This window comes from Caloenas nicobarica, chromosome 5, assembly GCF_036013445.1.
Source record: "Caloenas nicobarica isolate bCalNic1 chromosome 5, bCalNic1.hap1, whole genome shotgun sequence".
In the NCBI taxonomy this organism is placed as follows: Eukaryota; Metazoa; Chordata; class Aves; order Columbiformes; family Columbidae; genus Caloenas; species Caloenas nicobarica.
The window spans coordinates 32,448,008-32,471,219 of NC_088249.1; the positions used below are offsets into that span (position 1 = coordinate 32,448,008).

The 23,212-nt window shown below is 36.4% G+C and overlaps 1 protein-coding gene across 5 annotated transcripts in view; it reads left to right on the forward strand.

Annotated features, from left to right (window-relative positions):
* CDIN1 (CDAN1 interacting nuclease 1) overlaps positions 1-23,212 on the forward strand; it is a 135,192-nt gene that overhangs the window by 2,842 nt on the left and 109,138 nt on the right. For all 5 annotated transcript variants that reach the window (XM_065635579.1, XM_065635581.1, XM_065635576.1 and 2 more), the window contains exon 2: positions 22,766-22,811. In XM_065635579.1, the coding sequence (XP_065491651.1) occupies positions 22,766-22,811 (46 nt within the window). The remainder of the gene's footprint in view (positions 1-22,765; positions 22,812-23,212) is intronic.

Below are 23,212 nucleotides of genomic sequence, written 5' to 3' on the forward strand. Positions count from 1 at the left end.
AATCAACAGTTTTCAAGTATTCTGGTTCCTGCTGCCTCATAGATCTTGACAGTCTTTGGATTTCTGCATTAATCTTCTCAGTTTTTTTTTTTTTTATGATACTATCTTATCTGTTGGTTCTTCCCATGTCTGTTGTGTTTCTTGAGGATTCACAGTTTATGCTCCTTATTTAAAGATCTTTCACATTGTGTTATAGGCCTGCTCTCATTCTGCAATTTCTCCCTAAGAGTAATTTGTAATTTCTGTAAAACTATTGCCACAATTTAGTGTGTATGGGTATGCTATGTGGTAGCTGCCAGTGACCTGTGAATCTAAATCATATTTTAACAGGGCAGTTTGTTCTTGACTATTATTCAACTACTTCAGCAGGTGGGATTATTTCTTCAAAAGGGTGTTGCCGTGTGGTTTATTAATGCCAAATAGTCAAAATTAGGCTGCTTCTAATACTGTTTATAAGTCTCTTTATAGAAGCACTGGGACTTTTAAAATTTTTTACAATCCTGTAGCATTACAGACAACATGGGTTTAGTCTACTTTGCTTTAAATCTGGTTATTTTGCAAAAAAAGAAACTCGGGAATCAAATTGCTGTCCTTTTTCTGTTAGTGCTGCACTTTGTATTGATGCCCAGCAATTACCAGTGCATGTATTTATTCTTAATATATTTGTTACATGTTTAGCAGTTGTTTTCTGATATGTTCATGTTTAACAGCAGGATTTTTTGGTGACCTGAGGATTATCAAAATGTAATTTTGAGCACTAAGCACGATAAATCTCTACCAGTATTGGATCCCTGATATGTAGTTCCTTTGAGCTTCTCAACATATATAGCACTGGTCTGATAATTCTGTATGTTCTGTGTTGTGCTCTTCTAACGTGTACCAGCTTTTCTACTTTGCTTCTCACCTGAATTTATCTACTTGTAATAATTTGTGTTTTGCTTTGTAACTTCTGTGGGGTTTTTTTCTTCTGCTTTCTCCTTAGCTTATGTTCTTCTGTGATAGTATTCTTCTCAATGAAACCTAATGTCTAAATTTGATTACCCATTGTAGGGCTAGTTGGAGGAAATCCAGGGTACTGTGGGAAATGCTCTGAGAAAGTTACAATCTCTTTATTTTCAGGGCTTGTTTCTATCTTAAATAGTAGTTAGAGCTGCCTACAAGTAGAATCTTCTGCATATAAATCACCTTAGCATTACTTATTTATGGTGACAAGATGTAGGTTAGACCTTTAAACTTTTAACTGTATTCAAAGACTATTTTAACTTGTCCAAAAAGCCCGGCTTCTGAGGGCTTGATTTATACTGAAGCTGATATTCTAGTACTTCAGTTTGGTTGCTTCCTGGGAAAACAAACAAACAAACAAACAAACCCTCTGTTCTTATGTATATGACAGGATACATAGTTTCTCTTCAGAAACTTTTCCTAAAACTTCTTACTAATAGAACATGATTGACAAATGACTGGACACTTCTCAAATCTGTACCTTGTACATATTTTCCTGCTCTTCTTCACACTCAGTTCTGATTGAATACTACAGTTTTCTTGATTGAGTCTTCCTCTGGTCTCTACCAAGTTTTCTAAGGGTGTAAGGCTTGTTGACCCAGTTTATTACGGTACTATCTTGGTTTTTCTTCTGCAAAGTTTTCTCTGGTTTGGTTCTGATCTAAGTCTTTGAGTTTCTTACACGATGTTGTGCTTGAACTGGGCAGTCCAGAAACTTTCTGACAGTGCAAGTTAGCCTTGCATCTTTTAGAGGTTTCAAAAATTGTGCTTTTCAAGTGCTTGCATTGAACTGTTGTGAAGCATATTTTATTCCATTTAGGAGTGCTGTTTTTTTCCACAGCACAATTAGTGCAGCCTGTGTTGTTTCTCTTCCTTACTTAAAGTTGTAAACAAACTTACTGCCTCTAGCCCAACTTCCCTTTCAGTACCTTCATTTTTATTCTTGTAAAAGAAGCATTCTTTTTTGAGCCTATGTAAGTGCAAACTGTGTTTACAGAGTTTCAAAGTACTAGGACTTCACAGTATTAGAATTTATAACAGCTGCTCTGTGCAGGTCTTCACTTTTTCCATGCCTTTATTCGAAGAAGTACTGTCCTGTTTGTGTCCCTCTGTGAAAGCTTCCTCCCTATGATCAGGAAGAGCTTTTCTTACAGCAGAAAGGGATGGGAAGCCGGCATACATGTGAGAGAATAACCTTTTTTTTTCCTTCTTCCTTTTTTTTTTTTTTCCTAATAAGGAAGAGAAAGACATTATGCACAGGTTTATGTTGATATACTTGATATTCAAGTGTGGATATTTGGTTTCAACATATGTAGCTTCATGTTTGATTATTGGAATGTGAACAGTCTTTGTTCCCAGAGCACATCAGCTGATGCAAGCTCCTCCACATTCATGTCCTGTCGTCTTCATTACTTAACATCACTTCAGGTTTTACAGACATTTTCAGTAATTATGTTGCTCTTTCTCCAAATTACTGATAGTTTTATTAAATGGCACTGGGTCTGGAAGGCATCCCAACAAGATTTTTAATTTAAAAAATAAATATATATCTGCATGGTAATGTTTCACAATGTAAGTTGGAAAATATAATCTGTTTGTTATTTGCTCATTTTTATCACTTTCTCAGTGATGGTTCATACTGAAACAATGGCCCTAAAGAAGTTTAAATGTATGGCATCAATGTTATTTCTTGTACCAGCTGTTTAAGACTGTGTTAATGTTTTTTCTTCCTCTTTGCCAGTGTCATTGTTGCCCATCCTTTTGGTTTTTAGAACTGGGTGTAGACAGATCTCTAATTATCCTCTTTCAGCCAGTTATATTCAAAAGGAAACATACTGCTTTTTCATGAATAATTTCATTTTTCATTTGTGCTGTTGCTTAGATTGTCAAACAGTACTGATAGGCCGAAGATGGTTGCAGTGGGAAACAAGCAGATAGAACTCTCTTCTCTTTTTTTTTTTTTTCTTCTTCTCCTTTCCATTTTTGTGTTCTGGTACATGCTCCTAGTAGAGTTTTGTGTGTTATCCATTAACTTAAAAGTAGATGATATGTGTAAGCATGTGTCAACATGGAATTTAATTTTGAAGGAAGTCCATTGTAGTTTCTGTTACAATTTTTACAAATGTAATCATCCTCCTTACAAGCATTCCCACATATGTTGTCCATCCTAGCAAAAATGCAAAGTTATTTTAAAGGTTAGCCTTGAAATTTTGCTTGAAATAAGCAAGCAAAATTAAGGTTGTACTTTTTGAATTCTTGAGTACTAATAAATGTCTTCCTTCTCTCTTAACCTTTTCCCCTTCCAATACGGGAAGTGCTACCATATGGGAGTACAGTTCATTTTATAAAAAAAATAATCAGAACAGGACTTATTACACTTGTGAAATTCATTTTGGCTGAGTAAAGGGAAAGCCTTTTTGGCCTTGAGGAATTTATACAAATCACTTAGAAGCCAATCCTATATCCTTTGAAGATTTGATGGTGAAATACAATGATTGGAAGGGGCCTCTTAAAGCAGAAGTGGAAATTAGTTCACTATAATTTGAAAATGCATTCTGAATCTTTTGTAGCTGTGTGTAGGGTGCTCTTGTTTAATACAGACAAAAAGAAAGAGAAAGAAAAAGAAAGGAGAAAAGAAAAATACAGGAAGAAAAAGAAAAACGGACAGAAAAATAAATAAAAATACAGAAAAAAATAAAAAGAAGAACATAGACAAGGGGGTAAAGAAAGAAGAAATGAGAAAAAAAGGATGAGGAAAAGAAATAAAAAGGGAGAAAAAATAGAAAAGGAAAAGAACAAATAAAATAAGTAAAACAGGAGAGAGAAAGAGAGGAAAAGAGATAAAAAGAAAGGGAAAGCAATAAGAAAGGGAAAGAAGGAGAGGAAGAAAGAAAAAGAAAGAGAAAGAAAATCTTTTTATATATTAAAGATGGAGGCATCATCTTAATCACAGTGTACACTACTGTGTTGCTTCATGAAGTTTAATTTGGTTGTACTTTTGCCACTTCACAAATTCCATGGTTGTGATAATCACCAGTAGGATAGGAATGTAAGTCTTGTGGCACTATTTTTTCCAAAGTATTTCACTCTAAACCAAACTTAGTGTCATCAGACAGACCAACAGATGTCTGTAGATTTAACGGCCAGATTACGGTGATTGTTAAGGAAGGATGAAGTGGAAGTTTTAACACTGACCATATGTGCATTTTAATTGACTTGTGGATTTTAGGATACCATTATATTCATGTTATTTGTACTTACGGACAACGATGATAAAAATGGTAATTCTTAATTGTATTTCAGAGACAGTTCCATACTGTATCATTCTTCTGAAGCCTGCAAACTAGTCTAGGCTAGAGCTTTATGAGCAGTGGGGATTTGCTACATGAGAGGCAAAAATATTTTATTCATGTGCTGGTTTTTGGACAATCATATTCTGGGCTATATTACAATGGCACGATAAATTGCTGAATACACTGTCTGCTGAATATGACCTCACCATGAAAAATTTGATGCATTAGAGTAGGAAAGGTTGGAATATATCAACCTTAGCTGACAAGGGACTTTGAATTTTGACCTAACACAGATGACCTTTGTGTGCAATAAAAGTGAGTTTAATCTCCAGGTCAAGGTTGAGGTGAACGGTAGGGCAATGTAGATGGGTTTGTGCTGGCTATGGCTGGATCACACCTAGCAAGCAAAGAAATACAAGGTCTCTGCAGTTCAGAGTAACCAGATGCTTATTTACCTAAAGTTTACTCATATCTGTTATACTACCTTCAAAAACTGTGCTGTACTGTAGTCAGCTAACTCTTCAGCAGCTGTGGACTAATTCGTTTGAAGCTCAGTGTTTCAGAATAGAAAGTGTGAGGTACGTATATTCTGCTTCTGTAGATCATTGAATAGGTAAACTAAATAAAATTTCTCCTCTAGCATGTAGAAGAAAGACTGTCAAGTATATTGCCTTGCTCTGAAAAGGGTGAAATCCAGAAGCTTTATTTCTTTGACAGCTAACCTGTCTTTGGAACATCGGAAGTTTATTCCTAAGTGGCTTATGCTTTTAGGAGGAACACAATTAAGAGAGCTCTGATATGTTTCACTAGGCAAATACAAAGAAAACGGGTCCTTTTGAGCACTCCCTTGCTGTAAAAGGTATTTGATCAAAGAAGCTAAGTTGCAAAATGTTTTAGGGGTTGTCTAGGTTACGTAATGAAGATGTATAGATGAATTTAAATAAAAGATTGTCGTGTTTTATAGTAGTCACAAACAAAATCTGTCTTTCTAGCTGGCAGGTGTTCCAGGAGTGCTATTTTACTAACATACTAACAGTACATGCCCTGAATACTTTACACAGATAAGAGTGGTAGTGGTGGTGCTGTCGGAAGGAGGGGGAAGGAGGGAGTTCTCTTTAAATCAGCCAGGAAAAAAAAAAGTTTGAGACTAATGGAAAGAACCTCTACTCCTTTAATAGAGCCTGCAAAATATATTCTCCAGGACTGATCAGCTCTGAAGGCTCTAGAGGTTTGATGATTGGAATGGCAGGAAATCACGCTTTCAGGACATAACGAATTGACTAGGCCATCCATCATTTGTTAGCATGCGCTGAAACGCTGGGCTTGTGTGCAGAGGTCTGTGATTTAGTAAATACTTGGGAGATGAATAGAGCTTACACACAAGGGAAGATATTGCTGTCCTTCAGCAGCCTTAGACACAGATCCCTGCTGAGAAGGCCGTCTGACAGCAGCTCATCAGTAACTGGCCTGTCACAGTCAGTGATGCCCACCAGCCATCCCCAGTATATTAAATGCATTTTTAATATCTGCTTCAGTAGATTTAATGAAGAAAATTTAGTTTCCATACTCTGATCACTGCTTCCTCAAGTGTTTTAAAGCATTAAGTGAGGCACTTCCAAGAAAGGAACTGTGCTGATACCTGGAGGAGTTGCTTCAAAATGAAAGTGAAACGGGAGGCAAAGGGAAGTGTTATTATCCAAACAGTTTCCTTAAAGCAAAACAGAAATGTTTGGGAAAAGCAGTGATCTTCTTAGACACAATTGACCCTCCTGCAGGGGGACCTTATGCAGCAGCAGAGATGCCGCGCTGGAAAAGGTGTTTGCACAGTGGTTCTGTTTAGTGTGGCTGGGCTTGCCAAAAGGCATAATCGCATCTCCTCTGCTTTCAGATGTCAGTACTTGAATCAGATCATCGTTTTGTCCAGCTTTCAGAGTCCTGAGAAGAGAGTGGCTATGAATGGGAGGAATGGAATAGGTCATGTTTTTAATAACTAACATAGATTTGGTTTTGGTTTTGGCGTTTTTGTGAGGGATGCAATTGGTGAAAATCATTGTAGTGTTCCATGGTATTATTTAAACTGATGTAGGAAACAAAGAATTAGACACAATGGAAAATAAAACTTCTGCTATTTTCATAACTTAGCAGGCTCATTGAGAGTTATTCAGTGCTGACATTCTACTTGTAAGGATTGTATGGAATTATTTTTTTAACTTCGTAGCAAATGATAAGATCTTTTACTGTCCATATATATATAGGTGAACTTAATAGTTGTTTGATTTCCTAGGAACTTCCAGGGAAAACTTCTGTTTACATAAAAGGAAATATGTTGGTTTTAATTTTCTAATGGGATTCAGTGCTTATGATATGTATTTCAAGACAGCAAGACAAACAACTTGATTTTATTGCAAACTTCTATTTGAAATATTCACTTCTTGAGCTTTTTTTCCTTCAGGAATCCATTCTGTGTTCACAGAAGAGAAAGCAAGTGCCGAATGAAACCTATAAATTTGATTCTTGTGTGTGTCAAAACAGTAATGTATTAAATGCATATTATTATAAAAAATTAAGATGTGTTCTAAACACTTACATTTTTATAACACATGACAATATTAAATAATACATTTTCTTGTTAGCATCTGTTTGCTGTCATTGGTGGCAGGACCTATGATTTATTACTTAAATTAATGACTACAACCATTTTGGTCCTGATATATGCCCCTAAGCTTATCACATCACTTAGTAAAATAACATATATGCTTCTATGCGAGTCATTTTTAAATTGTTTATTCCTTTAAGTTCCTGGTGAAAATACCGTATATCTTTGCAATGTGAAAGTCTTAGAAGCTTGTATTATATTTCCAACTGAGTGAAATAATGGTAAGGATTAATTTCTGTAAGAATATGGAATACAGTAACTGGTCCGACTAAAATGGTCTTCTAAGACAAGCCTGATAGAGTATTGTTACCAAAAAAACCAACAGTATTGGAAAGGAGTGGAGATACACTGCGTTGTTTTCTCCAGATCCAGTGAGGGTTGAAAGTCTTGTTCATTTGTTTGTTTGGCTAATTGGTACCATACAAGTGCTAAGATTTCACGCTCTATCATTAGTTTTCAACTTGTATTTCATGGAGCCCTTGTTGTCCACGGGCTTCAAATGAAGAATTCAGAGTAAATTAACTTGTTGTCAACAGGCTTAAATTTGCCAAACAGGAATCTGTGTCTGTTGTGGGAAAAACGTTTTGGTTTGGAAACCCCTTAGATTGAAAACTTTTGTCAGCAACTAAAGCATTTTCATCCGTCTTACGTCTTCTTTTCATACATGTATCTGGGCATGCAAGATCTTGGAGGCATTTGATAGCATTGATTCCCAGATACCTCCAGAAGCTTCAACACTGAATAAAAATGTCCTAAGATAGCACACATTATTCTTCCACAGAAAGCAGAATGTTGTCAAATATTTGAGTAAGACCCATGTGATAACAAGTTAGCCTCTTGTGTAATGCGCCCTATCTGAAACACTTTCAAAGGCAACGTTAGAAACCATGACCAAAATAGAAGTAATGCTCACTTCTGTGACTGAATTAACATAAAGGATCTTTTGGAGTTCCTCATTGTTATTGAGGACCTAGACAGCAATAAGGGCACCATGATCCCTACTTCTATTTGTGGTTGGCTAGGAGATGACAGAACTTCTTGACAGTCCGCTATTGACACTAGTAATGCCCAGTTCTTTATTGCACTTCTGTGGAATGCAGATATGTATTATGAGGCTACAACTGGTGCAAAGTATGATAACTAGTAGCCAGAGAGTGAGTGTAGGTTCCTACAGATTAAAAGGCTATTGAATACAGCCATTTCCAGCATTAATATAAAATGCACGGAGTCAGTGCAGCTGTCCTTCAGTTTTCAACACAGCTGAGCAATGTCTTCCTAGACAAGTGTGTTATCTTGGATACAGAAAATATGAAAAAGATAAAAATAATTCATAAGCTAGATTTCTCATTCTTACAGAGCTTAAAAAGGAAGATTTCGCAGGTACTCCCGTAGACCAAGCAAGTCCCAAATACAGTGTTTAATGACTTCATTGCGATGAGTTATCTGCCACAAGAATATGTTTTCCTTTATCCTGTTATTAGAAACAGGAGAATCTGGTTATTGACCAAAAAGAGAAATTGGACTACATTTTTTATCTCATTTGTATTGTGTTCCTTTTACATCACTAGTCTGAGAGAGAAAAAGGAAAATGGTTATTTACAGAATAAATGCATGGTTTCAGTCTAAATATTTTTCTAGCCATATCTATCTGTTTTTTATGTCCTCTAAGTGTGGAGAGTATTTTTCCAAACAAATCCCATTGGTCACCCAACAACTATCATCCACAAGTTTCCTGCTTACACTTTTTGTTTTAATTTACTATTTAGATACAGACATTGCCAGTGACAGGCAATCATTCTTATACATGATTGTTTTTGTGGTTTTGAGGTTTCTGGAGGGAGAATTTTGTCCATATATCTGGGTGTAGATGCTTGCCATTCTGACATTTTGAATCTCAATAATTCAAAAATATTATTCAAATGTTTCAGCTACTCTGTAGAAATTAATATATTTCTATGTAGACAGGCTTGGGGTGGTCAATATGTATCACATGTTAACTGTTTGCTTTAGTTTATTTTCTAATTCTTAGCTCTCTAGTTTCATCATCAAGGACAAACATTTATATATCAATGGAACTTTGCATTAGAGAATCAGAATGTTTACTGAAATAACCACTTCAAATTATTAAAATATGCAGTGGAAAGCAACGTGCTTAGTTTAATGTGCTTCTGAATAGTAAATGTGAGTAAAATGGTATATAGACGTGGAGCCATTTGTTATGTTTTAGTATATGAAGCAAAAGCTGTGTAAACCTTAACCTCGTAATTTTGCAAGTTCCACTTTATCACGTAGCTGTAAAAGGTAATCAAAATAAATCATGGAAGATGAAGAAATATTTTGTAGGGCTTTCTGTATGCTTTCAGAAGTGGCGCTTGATCCATGAAATTTTAGTAAGCATATTAAATAATACAATATGATGTGCAACGTGTCAGGTCTGATAAATTATTTTGTATAGGACATTTATACAACATATGGTGAGCTGCTATGTGAACAGCTTAATGATTAAATTATGTTAATCTTTCTTGCCATATTTACTTTTCATTTTAAAAACCAGCATTTTCAGACTTTTATTTTACTTTTTTGATCACGGGTAGATGTAAGAAAGGTGTAGCATATCTTCGAGAAGCCGTGACAGTGATCCAAGGTTCCTCAGCTGTGCAGTGTACATAACACAGATGTTGGGAGAGTCATCTGTCAGCTATGCCTCTCCTATGGAGTTAAAGTTCTAGGGGGAAAAGAATTCGACACAGTGCTGTCACTGTTACATTTTCACAATAGAAGAGCATGCAAATATTCAACCTCCTGCTTAGCAGTAGTGCCCTGTCTAATGTCTGTGCTGGTTAGAATAAAAAAATAGTGGGTGCATCTAGGGCTCATAGATCTGACAAAGGTCATGCTATGCTGGGCATTTGAATTGGAAATTGTCTGGACTTAGATTTTATAAAGCTCCCACTGTTCTCGAGGAAAATTTCAGCAGGGTTTTGTCCCTAGAGAGGCCTCTTAGGCCCTTTTCTGTCCTATGAATGAATTTAGATGTGAGGGTTTCTCCTGCCTTAAAACTGTTAAGTTCATTTTGCATACATCCCCAGAGAGAAAAACTGGCAGATGCTTTTGTCTTGGAAGTGTTTAAAAGAAAACTGCAGAACAGGAACAAGGGAGAGAAGGGGCCCTGAGTGGAGTCCCAGAACATTTTGGAAATGGCCAATATGCAGTTTTCATCAGTACTAAGGCGGGGCGCAATATGGTGCCTGTAGCTCACTAGGGAATATGAATGTTGATTAAGCATACTCCCAGGCTTTGAAATCCTGAAAGCAGTGTCAGAATAATGGATGTTGAGCAAATGTCAAGCATTTGTTAATTTCTCTGTTATTTGGAGTTTATCTACCATGATCAATCAAATAAACTAGTGCTTCTCTGTTGTGGCATGTGTCATTGATATGGTGATTAGGTGGCTAGAGAGGCCTTCTGCCTTTTTTTCTTTTTTTTTTCTCCTTTTTTTTTTTTTTTTAAATCCAGGTAACAGATTATATATGAACAGCCATAACTTTAAGTGAAAGATTTGTTGGCAGTTGGTTTAGTGGAAAGTGGTACATTAACAAAATACTTTAGGGTACTGAGAGAAAAAAGTATTTGCATATCTGCTGTGCTAAAAATTATGTTCATGCCATTTTTTCTCTTCTTGGCCTTAAAACTCTACTGTTGTGGGGAAGGAGAAATTATGTCTAAATGAAAGCTCATAGGAGAAACTTTGACACGTTCTTAAAAGAAGGAGTTTGAAAACCAAGTTTATCTACCCTGAATTAGTATTATTTATGTCTTAGCCCCTTTCTTCCCTCTAAATCTTTTGGTTTCTATAAACTAGATCTCGACATTCCAATTTTTGATTGGGAAACATGTTCAGGTGCCCTTTAGTTAAAAGTGGAGAGGGTGACTGACTCTTGTGTAAGAATACACAGTCTTTTATAAGAATATGTCAGAGAGGTTGTTAGTTACTGTCTAACATGCAGAAATATATACCGTCCAGTTCAGAATATTTTTTCTCCAGTCCCTCATTTCCACTGTCTTCTGATGTCCTAGTTCTGCTAGTTTGCTACACTTAAAAGTTAGGTGACATACAAAGACCCAATATTTAAAAGTGAAGAACAAATAAAAATAACCTGAAGGAGAAAAAGGCACTGTGGCACTTTAGCATAATATACAAAGACTTTAACATGGGAAACGATAGGGTTGGGATATTTTGTGAGAGGCCTATTTGAAAGCTGCCTGAAGAATGTTAACACTCAAATTTCACTGAATTCCGGTAAAGTTTGGTTACACACTTCTGGATTTTTTTTTCCTCATAGTCTAATCCTTATGCGCTTAGTGTAAAGATGGCAGTGTATATTTTTATTATGTTTTTGGCAACTCCCAGAAATTTAAGAAGTGTCGGTGAGTCATGCCATATGACTTGAAGCATGTTGAGGTCATCTTCAGTTTATTTTGACATAGAACAAATGTTTGATTTTGAACTAGTTTTCCTTCTTTCCTTGGCTTCCACATTTTTCACCAAGGCCTCCAGGCCCGTTCTACCGAGACTGGCCATGTTTTGGTGTCTAATGAAGGTGATGCTATGTGGTGAAACTATTGACTGTTTACATTGGAGATGACTGTTCAGTTAGTACATGGAAATCAGAGTTCTCTTGGAAACCCAACATTTTCTGCAACACTGCAGAATGCAAAGTGTATAGTCATTGTATGCATTTTCAGAGCAGCGCAAAGAACACCAAAAAACAAATCCTTTGTAAAGAGGAGGATGGGAAAGAAAAATCTTGTTGGTAGGAGTGGAAAAGAAGGTTAGAGAAGTTTTAGGATAGAATAATGTAATATGGTGATAACCTCTTGTCAGATGTTCCCTTCATATTGCCTGCCCGTTGTAGGTAGACGGCTTTTTTAAAAAAGAGTGCTGGAAGACCACTAATAAAAAGGAACAGCTGAGTTTCTGTCTTAGTAGGTTTCTGCTGTATTTCCAATGAGAATTAAGTAGCAGAATTAAATTAGTTTATTCCCTTCATGGGACGGTAAGCTGCTGGTTGGTGCAAAAGTAATTGCGGTTTTGGACCATGAATTTTAAATCATTATAACTAGGTTCGAACACGTCTTTATTAATCAAAATAGGAACCATTACAATCAACACATATTTACCAAAAAGAAATAAGCTTGTTTATTCCTGTAGCGTAAAAATCTGTGCTTTGGGATTCGGCGAACTCTTGGAAAGCATTTTTCTGCATCCTGCTGGTTGTGGAACCTTTTCCCAGCAAAAAGTTGTTGAGATGCTTGAAGAAGTGGTAGTCAGTTGGCAAGAGGTCGAGTGAATATGACAGATGACGCAAAACTTCGTAGCCCGATTCATTCCACTTTTGAAGCATTTTTTGGGCCCTTTCTATTGACCAATGCTGGCTGCAGGTGTTGCAGTTTTCAGTGCACCTCATCGATCTGCAGAGCATCCTTCTCAGATGTAATGGTTTCGCTAGGATTCAGAAAGCTGTGGTGGATCAGACTGGCAGCAGACCACTGAACAGTGACTGTGACCTTTTTTTGGTGCAAGTTTGGCTTTGGGAAGTACTTTGAAGGTTCTTCTCAGTCCAGCCACAGAGCTGGTCATTGCCAGTTGTCATGTAAAATCCACTTTTCATCGTACATCACAATCTGATCAAGAAATGGTTTGTTGTTGTTGTTGCCTGGAAGACAACAACACTTCCATATGATGATTTTTTTTTATTTTCGGTCAGCTCATGAGGCACTCACTTATTGAGCTTTTTCACCTTTCCAGTTTGCTTTAAGTGCCGAATGATGGTGGAATGGTCGCCACTGAGTTATTCAGCAACTTCTTGTGTAGTTGTAAGAGGATCAGCTTTGATGATTGTTCTCAGTTGGTCATTGCCAGCTTCTGACCGCTGGCCGCTACGCTCCTCATCTTCAAGACTCTCACCTCCTTTGCGAAGCTTCTTGAACCACAACTACACTGTACATTTGTTAGCAGTTCCTGGGCCAAATGTGTTGTTGATGTTACGAGTTGTCTCTGCTGCTTTATGACCCATTTTGAACTTGGGTAAGAAAATTGCTTGAATTTGCTTTTTGTCTAACATCACTTCCATAGTCTAAAATAAACACGAAATAAACAGCAAGTAATAAGTCAGTAGCAAAAAAATATAGTGAGAAAAGCGCATTGCAATGTTGTATAACATAACAACATTTATTTAAGAATGTATTCCAATATCAGATGTCAATTTTCAACAATATAAAAACTGCAGTTACTTTTGCATCAACCTAATATACCCCTTGGGCTGAAAATAGACTTTCTAAGTATCTACATGCATGGTACAATAACTTATAGATACAAGGCAAAGTACCACACTGTTGACTAAGTAGATAGACAAGAATTATTCTGCTTTTTTTTTTTTCTTTTATGAGTAGCTTTAAAATTATAAACTTTTAAAATATGAACCCTGTTTAAGGTGTAAGACTAAAAATCTCAAGGGGACTCGCTAGAAATGGATTAATTTCTTGCCTTAAATTTGTATCATTCCCAAAACTGGAATTTACTCAGAACTACTCTTCTGTATCATCCATGTTTGATAGAGCTGAAATTCTTTACATTATATCCTTTATGGGAAACATTTGTAAGATCCTGACTTGTTTAAGGAATTAACAATTTTGATTGAATTACTGGAAGGCTTTTTGACTTAAGGTGTTCACTTTTTACCCTGGAGATAGCTATGCAACAATATGTGTGCTTGACATGTGATGCATGCAAATGCTAAATACAGTAGCAGCATGAGGCAAGTGTCATTAACAGTAATTTATGTAATGAAAGCCACCTGGCTGTCTTAGTAATTAATTGCTTGTAAATAATAAATTTAAATATAATTTATAGTTTTCTAAATTTGATTATATACTTTTAGAAGCAAATTGCTTAAGGGTGTTTGGCGATTTATTTAGTTTTGAATTGGCGCAGATATGCTTTTTACCTACAGACTAATTTTTTAGTGTAAAACGAACAGTCTGGTTATCTTCGAATTGCCATTCACTCATAAAAATAGTTTTCCAAAATTAAATTTAAACATCAAGTTTAAAGAGGGCAATACAAGTTTGAAGAAAAAAAATGTATAAAGTAGAATGGTTTTCCCCTTTCTCCGCAATCAGGAAATTTAAGATTGGAGTCTGAAAAATTTCTCTTAAGGTGTTCTGTAATCTGATTCTTTTCCTGGGGGAAAGAGGAAATAGCATGATAGAGTTATCCAAACAGAACAAAGAAGGTGAACACAAAATGAATATATCAAATATTTACTTCTAGTAATTGCCTACTAGGTGAATGTTTTTTCAATGTATGGGCGTTGGCCCTATCAAGAGAGCAGACAGGAAAGGTGACGGATAAATCCTTCGTTTAAATTGTAGCTGCTTTGTCTTAACTGCTTGTTGTGGTGCGTTGCTGTTGCAGCCTAGGAGCATCTTTCTTTACACAACTGTCATCAGATAACTACAACTTTTGTGTATTTTTGTCTAATGGTTCAACAGATTGTGGTACTAAGAGAAAGAGTTCAAACTTGCAAACGTGTTTTCTGTATAATCTTAGGTGAAGTAGATTGAAATAAAGTGTGGGTGATGTATACAGTTAAGTGCAAACAAGGAATTTGCAGAGGCTTCGCTGTTTTCTCTCAGTCTGTGGTGTGCTGCTCTTTGCCTCTGGTTTGGGATGTGTTCACTGGTTCTTTCCTGGATATTGAGAAACTTTTCTTCTTGCTAAGTAACTTTCGAGTAGTTGAGGACAAGGATGTAGCAAATCATTGGCTTATGTTGGTCTCAAGCTTTGCGTTTTTTATTTAATTTTGTGAGAAATTTTGATGGTAGAGTTAAAAGAATTTTAAAAGAATTTTAAAAAAAATTAAAAGTTAAAAGAAGTTTAGAGAAAACCGGGAGATGGAGATGTGAAGGAGAAGTAATATGATTATCAAGATGTGTGTGAGAGGCAAACCCTATTTGACTCCTATCAGTTTCTTTCGTCAGTGGACTCCCTGATAAGATGATCAAAGTGCATCAGAAAAGTTCTGGTATGTGTAAGGTGAAAAGATTCAATAGTCATTGAAACCTGATGTCAGAATATTTGAGAGTTTTAATTCCATGTTTTAGCACTGACACTGTATTTTTTAAGCCTGTGTTGTAAATATGTTTTGGTTCTGTACTGCATCTGAAAATATTTTTCAGCTTTAAAATTGAACCTTACAAAATACTTTTATGTTTTTATGGAAGACACTTTACTTGAAACATTAGTGAAAGAGTGTTTACTTACAAAGGTCTCTGTGTGGATTTGGCATTTAAGTAGGTTTCAAACATTGATGCAACAAGCACTATGCTGCTTAACTCTGGAAAGAAAAAAATATCAGAACAATATCTCAGGCAAATTACTATCTATTTTTTGTACTTCCTTACTAAGATAAGAAGACCCAAAAGTAGTTTCTTTTCATTTTGAAATACCACTCTTCTGTTCCTGTGTTTTCAGAGTTCCATTTTTAACCATAGTATCTGGCAGCGTTTATCCACTATGAAAGCCTAATATTGTTTTTCTCATCATAAGCATATATAAGTGAATGGAAAAATAGCATCTATATTCTGACTTCTCTTTCCATTTTGGGGGCTTGATCAGAAATACTTCGTAATCATTTGAGTATGGCATATTTTGAGTCATACTTGTATTGCTGCTGCTAAAAGTTAGATTTTTGTGGTGTGGGTGAGAGAAGGTGGAATTTATCTCTGAGAAGAGCTACTATTATTTTGTGATCATTGTCTGTACTGATAATTTGTATTTACTTCTGCATTTTTCTTTTCACATCTGATACAGATTGTTCATCGTCTGAGGTTGTTTTAAAATATATTGGCTGTTACAACAGACACCAAAAATTGAGGTGTCTACAGGAAGAATTGGCACCCTGTTCTTAAAGGAACTTCTAAGTCTTTCTAAATGAAAAATCATTCAAACAGTATCTAATACTGGCAATTTTCCTCTGTCTGCTGCTAGAACTTATTGGCCAACTAGGTCAGACATTATTAAAGTTCAAGTGGCCCAGTGGGAAAAGTAATGGCCTTATGCTACTATGAATTTTAAATGCTGCCATTTCTATGTATTGCACCATCATCTGTTCTCGCACATCACTAAATTGTATAGAAGTTGTGGGACCAACCAGTGTCAAGGTCACGGAAGTGATGACTCTTCTCAAGTAGCCTTCTTGGAGCTTTGTCATACAGTTATTCTCATAACCCTGGCTATAGGCAGCAAAGTTGTATGCAAGTGCCTGCATTTAACCTTTTTATTATCATTGGGTAGTGTAAGCCTGCAATGCAGGATATCTTTTTCCTCGGGCTCTTTACTTTTGGTTTTTATTTTTTATGCTTGCAAAGGCTTGAAACTGAGTTTGATGCAAAACCAATTTCTAGTAAGTGATTCGTATTTAAATCTTTTGAGTTGAGATGTACCGTTTATTGAACAAGATGTTGGAGAATTTCAAAATTGTTTAGTGCTATAGTTCTCCAGATGAGCTTGAATTTTATCTTGATTTTAAATGTGATGGTACTAAGTCTAAAATGAGCATATCAGCAGGTACTTCTTGTCATATGTATATATTTATTGAATTTTTATAGTATTAATGTACTTGTAATGAGAGTATTTACCCGACAGCACGGTATTGGCTTTGTAGTTCTCGAAGTAGTAGCTACTGATAATGTTTCATTGTATGGAAGGCTTCTTAAATAGAGATAATAAAAGTGCTTTTGTATCCCGGACTTGAAGCAGTGTAGCTGGAAAGCTGGGACATTGGAAGGCAGCCACTTTACAGAACCCACTGTGTTGGAACTAAAGGCTTGGGTACTTTTATGTCACTTATTTACTCCAATTCAAACTCATATGTTGATTTGAACACGTATATTGACACACAGACTTATACATATATATATATACACGTGTATATTGATTTAGCTTAAATTGGTAGTTCACTGACTTCCAATAAATCAATGTTAGATTTGTGAATGATAAAGTACAAATGTGTACAGACGCAATAATCAGCTTTTAGAGAATTTTCATTCGAAGAAGTGACTACAAGCATATTAAAACTTTAGGAAACATTTTAATATTAAAAGCTGCCGTGAAGAGAGGTTAAAGCCATAACTATTCTAGAGGTCAGTGAGTCCTCCTCCCTTGGTCCATGTTCTTCAGTGCTTGCATGTGTGTAAGTGTAGTGGTTCCCAAGCTTTGGTAGGTCTTAGTTATTGCTGAGCCGTCCTGGATCCCTGTGTGGAACCATCCCAACTGCTAAGAAGCCTTTTTCCCGTCCTGACAATCCTGACACGTAGAAGTAGTTCTGACAATCCTGACATGTAGAGGAAATTCTGATAATCCAGTGATTGTCACCTCCTCTCAGGTGGGAAGTTCACTGTCAGGCAGGCTTTAGTTCCTTTACAGGTATAACTGTGGTGCTGGTTAGCCCACAGCCTCTAGTTCTGGGAAGCTACAGAGGCTTTACACATCCATACATGTGTTATGCATTTGAACTGATGCTGCTGGATCTATTTGAAATCCATTATTGACAGAGTTTTTAGAAATAAGAGTGGACTGGTTAGCATGTGATAAGCGGTATAGAAACATTGCTTTCTTTAGGAGTCCCTGTTCCAGAATGTTTGCAGTACAGAAGATGAGAATTAAAAGACTGTTTGGGTTTCTTTCATGTCTTTGATAATGTAACAGGCAAAATGTATTTTAGACATACGTTCTGGAATTTCAGGATAGCTGTGAGAAGGATTCCTCTTCCACCCCCAGTCATTTAAATTTATCAAAGGTATGTATTTCTTTCCTCACATGGATTGTTAATCCAGCATGGCAGCAGCATGCAATTCTAGCTCTTAAGTTGTATGCATTACTTTTATTTTAAAGCTCAATATTGCGTTAGTAAAAATATTTGAAACCTTACTATACATGGAAAGGGAAGTTCTTTTCCAGTTATTAGAGAGAATCTTGCTGTTTGCCTCAGAAGGTTTCGTGAACGGGTATGACTAGCACTACATACGTACACTGCGAGACTGTGGAAGGAAAGAAACTATTTCTTCTCTTACCTGAATTCCTACAATAACTAAGTGCAGTGTTGGATGCACTTCCAAGAGAAGGTTTGACACTGCTGCTTAGGGATTTCACTTATGACAGCTTCTGAATTTTGGAAACACAGCCCCTGCCCCCACACTCAGATTTTTAACCAATATATTTATCATAATAATGAGATAGAATGTTCCATTTTGTGGAAGGGAAGCAATGAAGCAGTGTTCTTTGTAGATTTCCTTCATTTAAAAAAAAAATCAAGGCTATTATATATACATAATATATATTTATCTCATGATGGACTTTGCTTTCCCCCTGCTTGTCTACAGTTGTGTGAATAGTTATTGGATTAAATACTGCAGTTCCTATTTACTCTTTTTTTTTTTTTTTTGTTACAGATCTCTCTAGATACTCTCTTTGTTCTGTGGTAAAATACATGAAATGTAAAGTTGATTTTTTAGTATTTCTATTATAATTTAGGTCAAAAATGTGGAGTTAAAGATGAGGGAAAGAAAACTCACTTTAAAGTGAATAGATGAAACAAGTGGAAACTTGGTTTTTTACTTAAACTGTTATGTTTTCAGTAATCTCAGAAAATAAAGGAAAAAAGTGTAAGTTTAATCTTATCCCTAAAGAATTAGTTATTAATATTTGCAAGGGCTGATAGTATAATATTTGCAGAATTTGTCTTATTTGGATCTTCTTCTGATGAGGCTGTAGTAAATAGCAAGCATGAAGTTGGACAGGACACCAAATCTTGGCAAGATCTGCAAGCCTACTTTGTTGAGATGATCTGATGCAGTTAAATTAAATTATACCAGCTAATTTTTGGCCAGAGTTTGCCATCAGGTCTAGTTAGGAAGCACTGATCTGCAACAGCATATTATCTGTTACTAGTTTATATATAAATACTCATTGTAAACCAAAACATTTCTAAAATATTCTCCGGAGATGGTAGCATTCTTCCTCTGCCAAATTCTGGGATTCATTAGAAAAGAATGGCTCTTACACATTAAATTACCAATAGGCGTATTCTTTTTCCAGCGCTAGACTGATCTCTTAAGTTCTTAGAGGTAATTTGTCTTACCTCTTGTTCTGTGTTCTGGTCTGACTTAGGCATCTCATCCTAAACGTGGATGGACTTTGGTACCTGTAGTACTTGGGGGTTTTTTTATGATAAACATATTTTTATATCTTTGTATCATTTGCAACCTAGAAGTGACATTTCGTTTTTTTAAGATGAAAGTTATTTTATTTTTTAAAAATGGGCATTTTGTAGCAGATTTTAGATTTCACAGTTTTCTGCCTAAATCCATTTACATATTGACAAGAGCACATTGATCAAGCAATCAGAGATGGAAGTATGCCACCAACATCAACACAGAGTAACAAACGGTAAATTGGTTCATTATGAATGCTGGTGTACACGAAAAAGAGGATATTTGAAGAGTGAGGCTGGTTGCTTTGAACTCTGGGAGTCAGATGCATTAACATCTGGAATTTCAGAAGAAAATGTTGCCATGAGAGTGGCAGCTACAGAACTTAGAAGGAAAGTTTGCGTGTTTTCCTGGAAGATAGATTTTGTTCTGCAAGACGCATAACAAGTTAATTTCTTGATTATTTAAATTAGGTAGTACTTGGAATTATGGGTTTGGGAGTGTTTGTTTGTTTGTTTTAGAAAGTCAGCAAATCTGTAATGTGGCTCTACAGTTGGTTCTTGACAAAGCAGTTTGCTCAACACAAACATGTCTATATCCCTAAGCCTTCCAGTAAGTTGTGAGGCTTACTATAAAGTTTATGCGATACGATGCAATAATGTGGCACTGACGTGTTATTTTGGATAAAAGATATTTTCAGTGTTATGTTTGTTTTCCTGGATATCTCAGCTATATTAATTTGTCTGCTCATTTACTGCTTTGAAATCCTGTATAGAAGCATCAGAGGATGGATGGAGCCCTAGGAATTTGGCTGCTCCTGTAGAAGTAATGACAACTTACATGGCAGTGGCCCTGCTGCCAGGATCGGCAGTTGTGATCATGCTGTCTTGCAGTGCAAATGCATGTTCATGACTTCTGTCTCCTCTCCAAGTAGTCAGTACTGTCTTTTTCAGTGCTTTCCGATACCATGATGTTTCAGTTTTCTGTCAATGGCACCTTGCAATAGATGCTCCAGCTGTGTTTTGAGGAGCCTATTTCGTTTTGCCAGGAACTTGTGGCAATGGAATTGTGGCAAGGAAATGCTGAGCAGCAGTTAAGTGATTTAATGTTTAAGAGTGGAACTGTGTTAACCAGAAGAAACATGGAATCAACCGTGTGAAGATACAAATCCACTCCTGGGGAAGGACAAAGATCTTCTGGTAGTAAGGCTTGAAATTCTTTGAATGATACTATTGAAATAATTCTCTTTGTCACAGTCACAATGTTTTTGTACTGCAATCCAGTATATATCAAATTTATTCAGTTATCAGACTGAATTTTTTAGTGTTCATGGTAAGTCCTAAATAATCCGAACAGTTGGAAGCAAAGGAGAGGATCATTGGACTAAACTGGAGTAGAAGAACAAAATCCAGGGACACCAATGGAACAAATAAAATGGGCAAGAATCCAGATGTGAAGAGAGGGATAATGGTCTTAATTCTTTTTGATATGTCAATGGGTATAATAGGAAATATAATAGAAATCATACTGGGCATAGCCTAAAAATATACAAATTGGTCTCTCAATGGGAGAGAACTCAAACCAGAAATTCGGTTAAATACTGTCCTGTTTTGGTTTGCGTTTTTTTCCACATCTTTGCTCTAAATTCAGTTCTACCATTACAACCATGTAAATCTGCCAGATAATAATAGTTACGTGGAGAGCCATTAGGGGGCCATATGTATCCAACTTAATTTATAGCCTGCAGGGGTGTTTTTTTTAAATAAATCAACTTGAAATACCTTAGCTTTGCATACATATATAGCCTGTGTGAGTATATAATCTTAATTTCGTTCCTTTGTTCACCTTCTAATGATTATATGTGCATGTTGAAGGTTACCATAATTGGATGGTGCGCTTTTCGGGGAGGCATTGTGGTACATATCTCCCAACCTCTGTGTCAAATGATGTATATTTAAGAATATTAAAATTCTTGAATATATTGTAATTATTTTTTCTGTAATCCATGGATTTCATAGATCTGTGCATTACTTTATGTCGCTATCATTTTTCTACAATTTTAGCATTCTGTCAGTGAGTACTCCGGGTGAACGTTCTCATATGTAAAATATCAGAGATCAAGTCTCAGCTTACTGCTGTCACGCAGGTGTTTTGCTGGGCAGACAAGCACAAAATAGTCATGGCAAAGATGCTGGAAGCACAGATGTGGATAAAGCAAACTAGTAAGCATTTTATATCACATTGCGTTAATCTAGTCACTTTGTTCCTAATGCTTCAACTGTTCGGTTTAAAGATAACTTTTTATATTGTGCTGCATAGACATACTGTCTGTTTAAACCCAAACAAACCATTTAGTGCCACAGTTTTCCCTTTTGAAAACAGGAGTAAGACTTCCTTATCTTAAAGTAGTATTTCTGTGGTGTGAAAATTGCAAGGAGAAGGGCCATTTAAGTATGGAGAGAACATTTATGTTTAATGTATGTTATGGTGCGACACAGGTGTTAAATTCACATACAAGAAATTGGGCAGAAGAGCAAGATTTTAGACGTTGCTGAATCTTTGAACTACCTGTGCTATGCTGCACTAGGTAAGTTCATGAAAGGAAAAAAGTTAATTATTCATAGTGCCTTGCTGTACCATAAAACTTGATCTATTGAGACTATAATTTGTTCAAGTTGGATGTAGTAGGAAAATATATCAGGAGTAATTAATTGTGTTCAGGATGTGATGAGGTAGATATATCCACAGAGGACAATTGAAAACAGTAGCGATGTGGTATTGATTGCCTTTCAGAGGGAAAAAAAAAAATCTTGTCCCATTTCTAAATGTTAACAATTCAGAGAGAAAAATTCCCACTTGGGAAGAATGCTTTCCAGGTTGCTTCATTGCCAGGTGTTTGACATTGAGTGGAGCCTTAGATGAATGAAGCTTATGGCAGCTTTTGGAAATGACCGACTCCGGGGAATCTCAGCTTCCTGCTGTGAAAGTTTCTATTTTCAAAGCACATCAGTTTCAGTGGGAATGTTCCAGTGGTCCCATATGCTACTTCTGACAGCGGGGGAAGTTTTTAACCTGAATATGAGACAGCTACTGAAGAGGTTCCCTTGCTGCTAACAAAATGAATTTCAATATGTTCCCAATGAACAAGCGGCACGTTCCCAACTGCTGATGGAATTTAACTCCATCAATTATTAATGGAAATTTTGCTTTGTTTTCGTTTTTGCCTGTTCCCTTTTAACTCAGCTACCTGTTCCTGATAGGACTTTGTGAGTTCTGAAGCTGAAAAAGGAATCACCCAAACAATATGCTCGTATGCTTTGAAACTCTTGCTATATTTTGCTCCCCTCCCTCGTACGCTCTCTCCTTGACCTAGCAGCAGGAAGCCTTTGTCTGAGGTGTTCATCTGGAACAACTTTTCCACACTTGTTTTCATGTTCTGTTAGATTACAGGGCAGCAGGCCTACCTTTGAAGCTCCCTTCTCTTTTGTTTCTTTGCAGTGCACTCCAGTAATTAACTTTGTCCTTCTTTTATTTGTTCCAGTCAATCGCAGTCCACTCTGCTGAGCATCTTCTCCCAGGAGTACCAGGTTAGAAGTTTTCTCCTTTGTGAGGGTTGACAGGTGCCTAATTGAATGATGAATGTCCCTTTATTTCTTTGTAATTGAACTGCCAGCTTTCTGATTGGTTTGGAGGATGTTCCCTTTTCCACATCAAGCACCGCCTGAGTCTCAGTGGATGGCTGCCAAGCCTACCCATCCATCTGTCTAATAACATCTAGCCTTTGCTTATTTGGTGGACCTGTAATAAATTATGCTAAACCATTATTATTCTGACAATAATAATTTCCCTGTGTTGCATGGTTCCATGTGCTAAATGTTTGCTGACTTGCACTGTCAGTGCTGCTTTCCATTGCTGACAGAGATGATGATAAATGACCATTGCCGGAGTGGCAGAAGGCAAGAGAGGCAGAAAATGGAGTCATTTATCA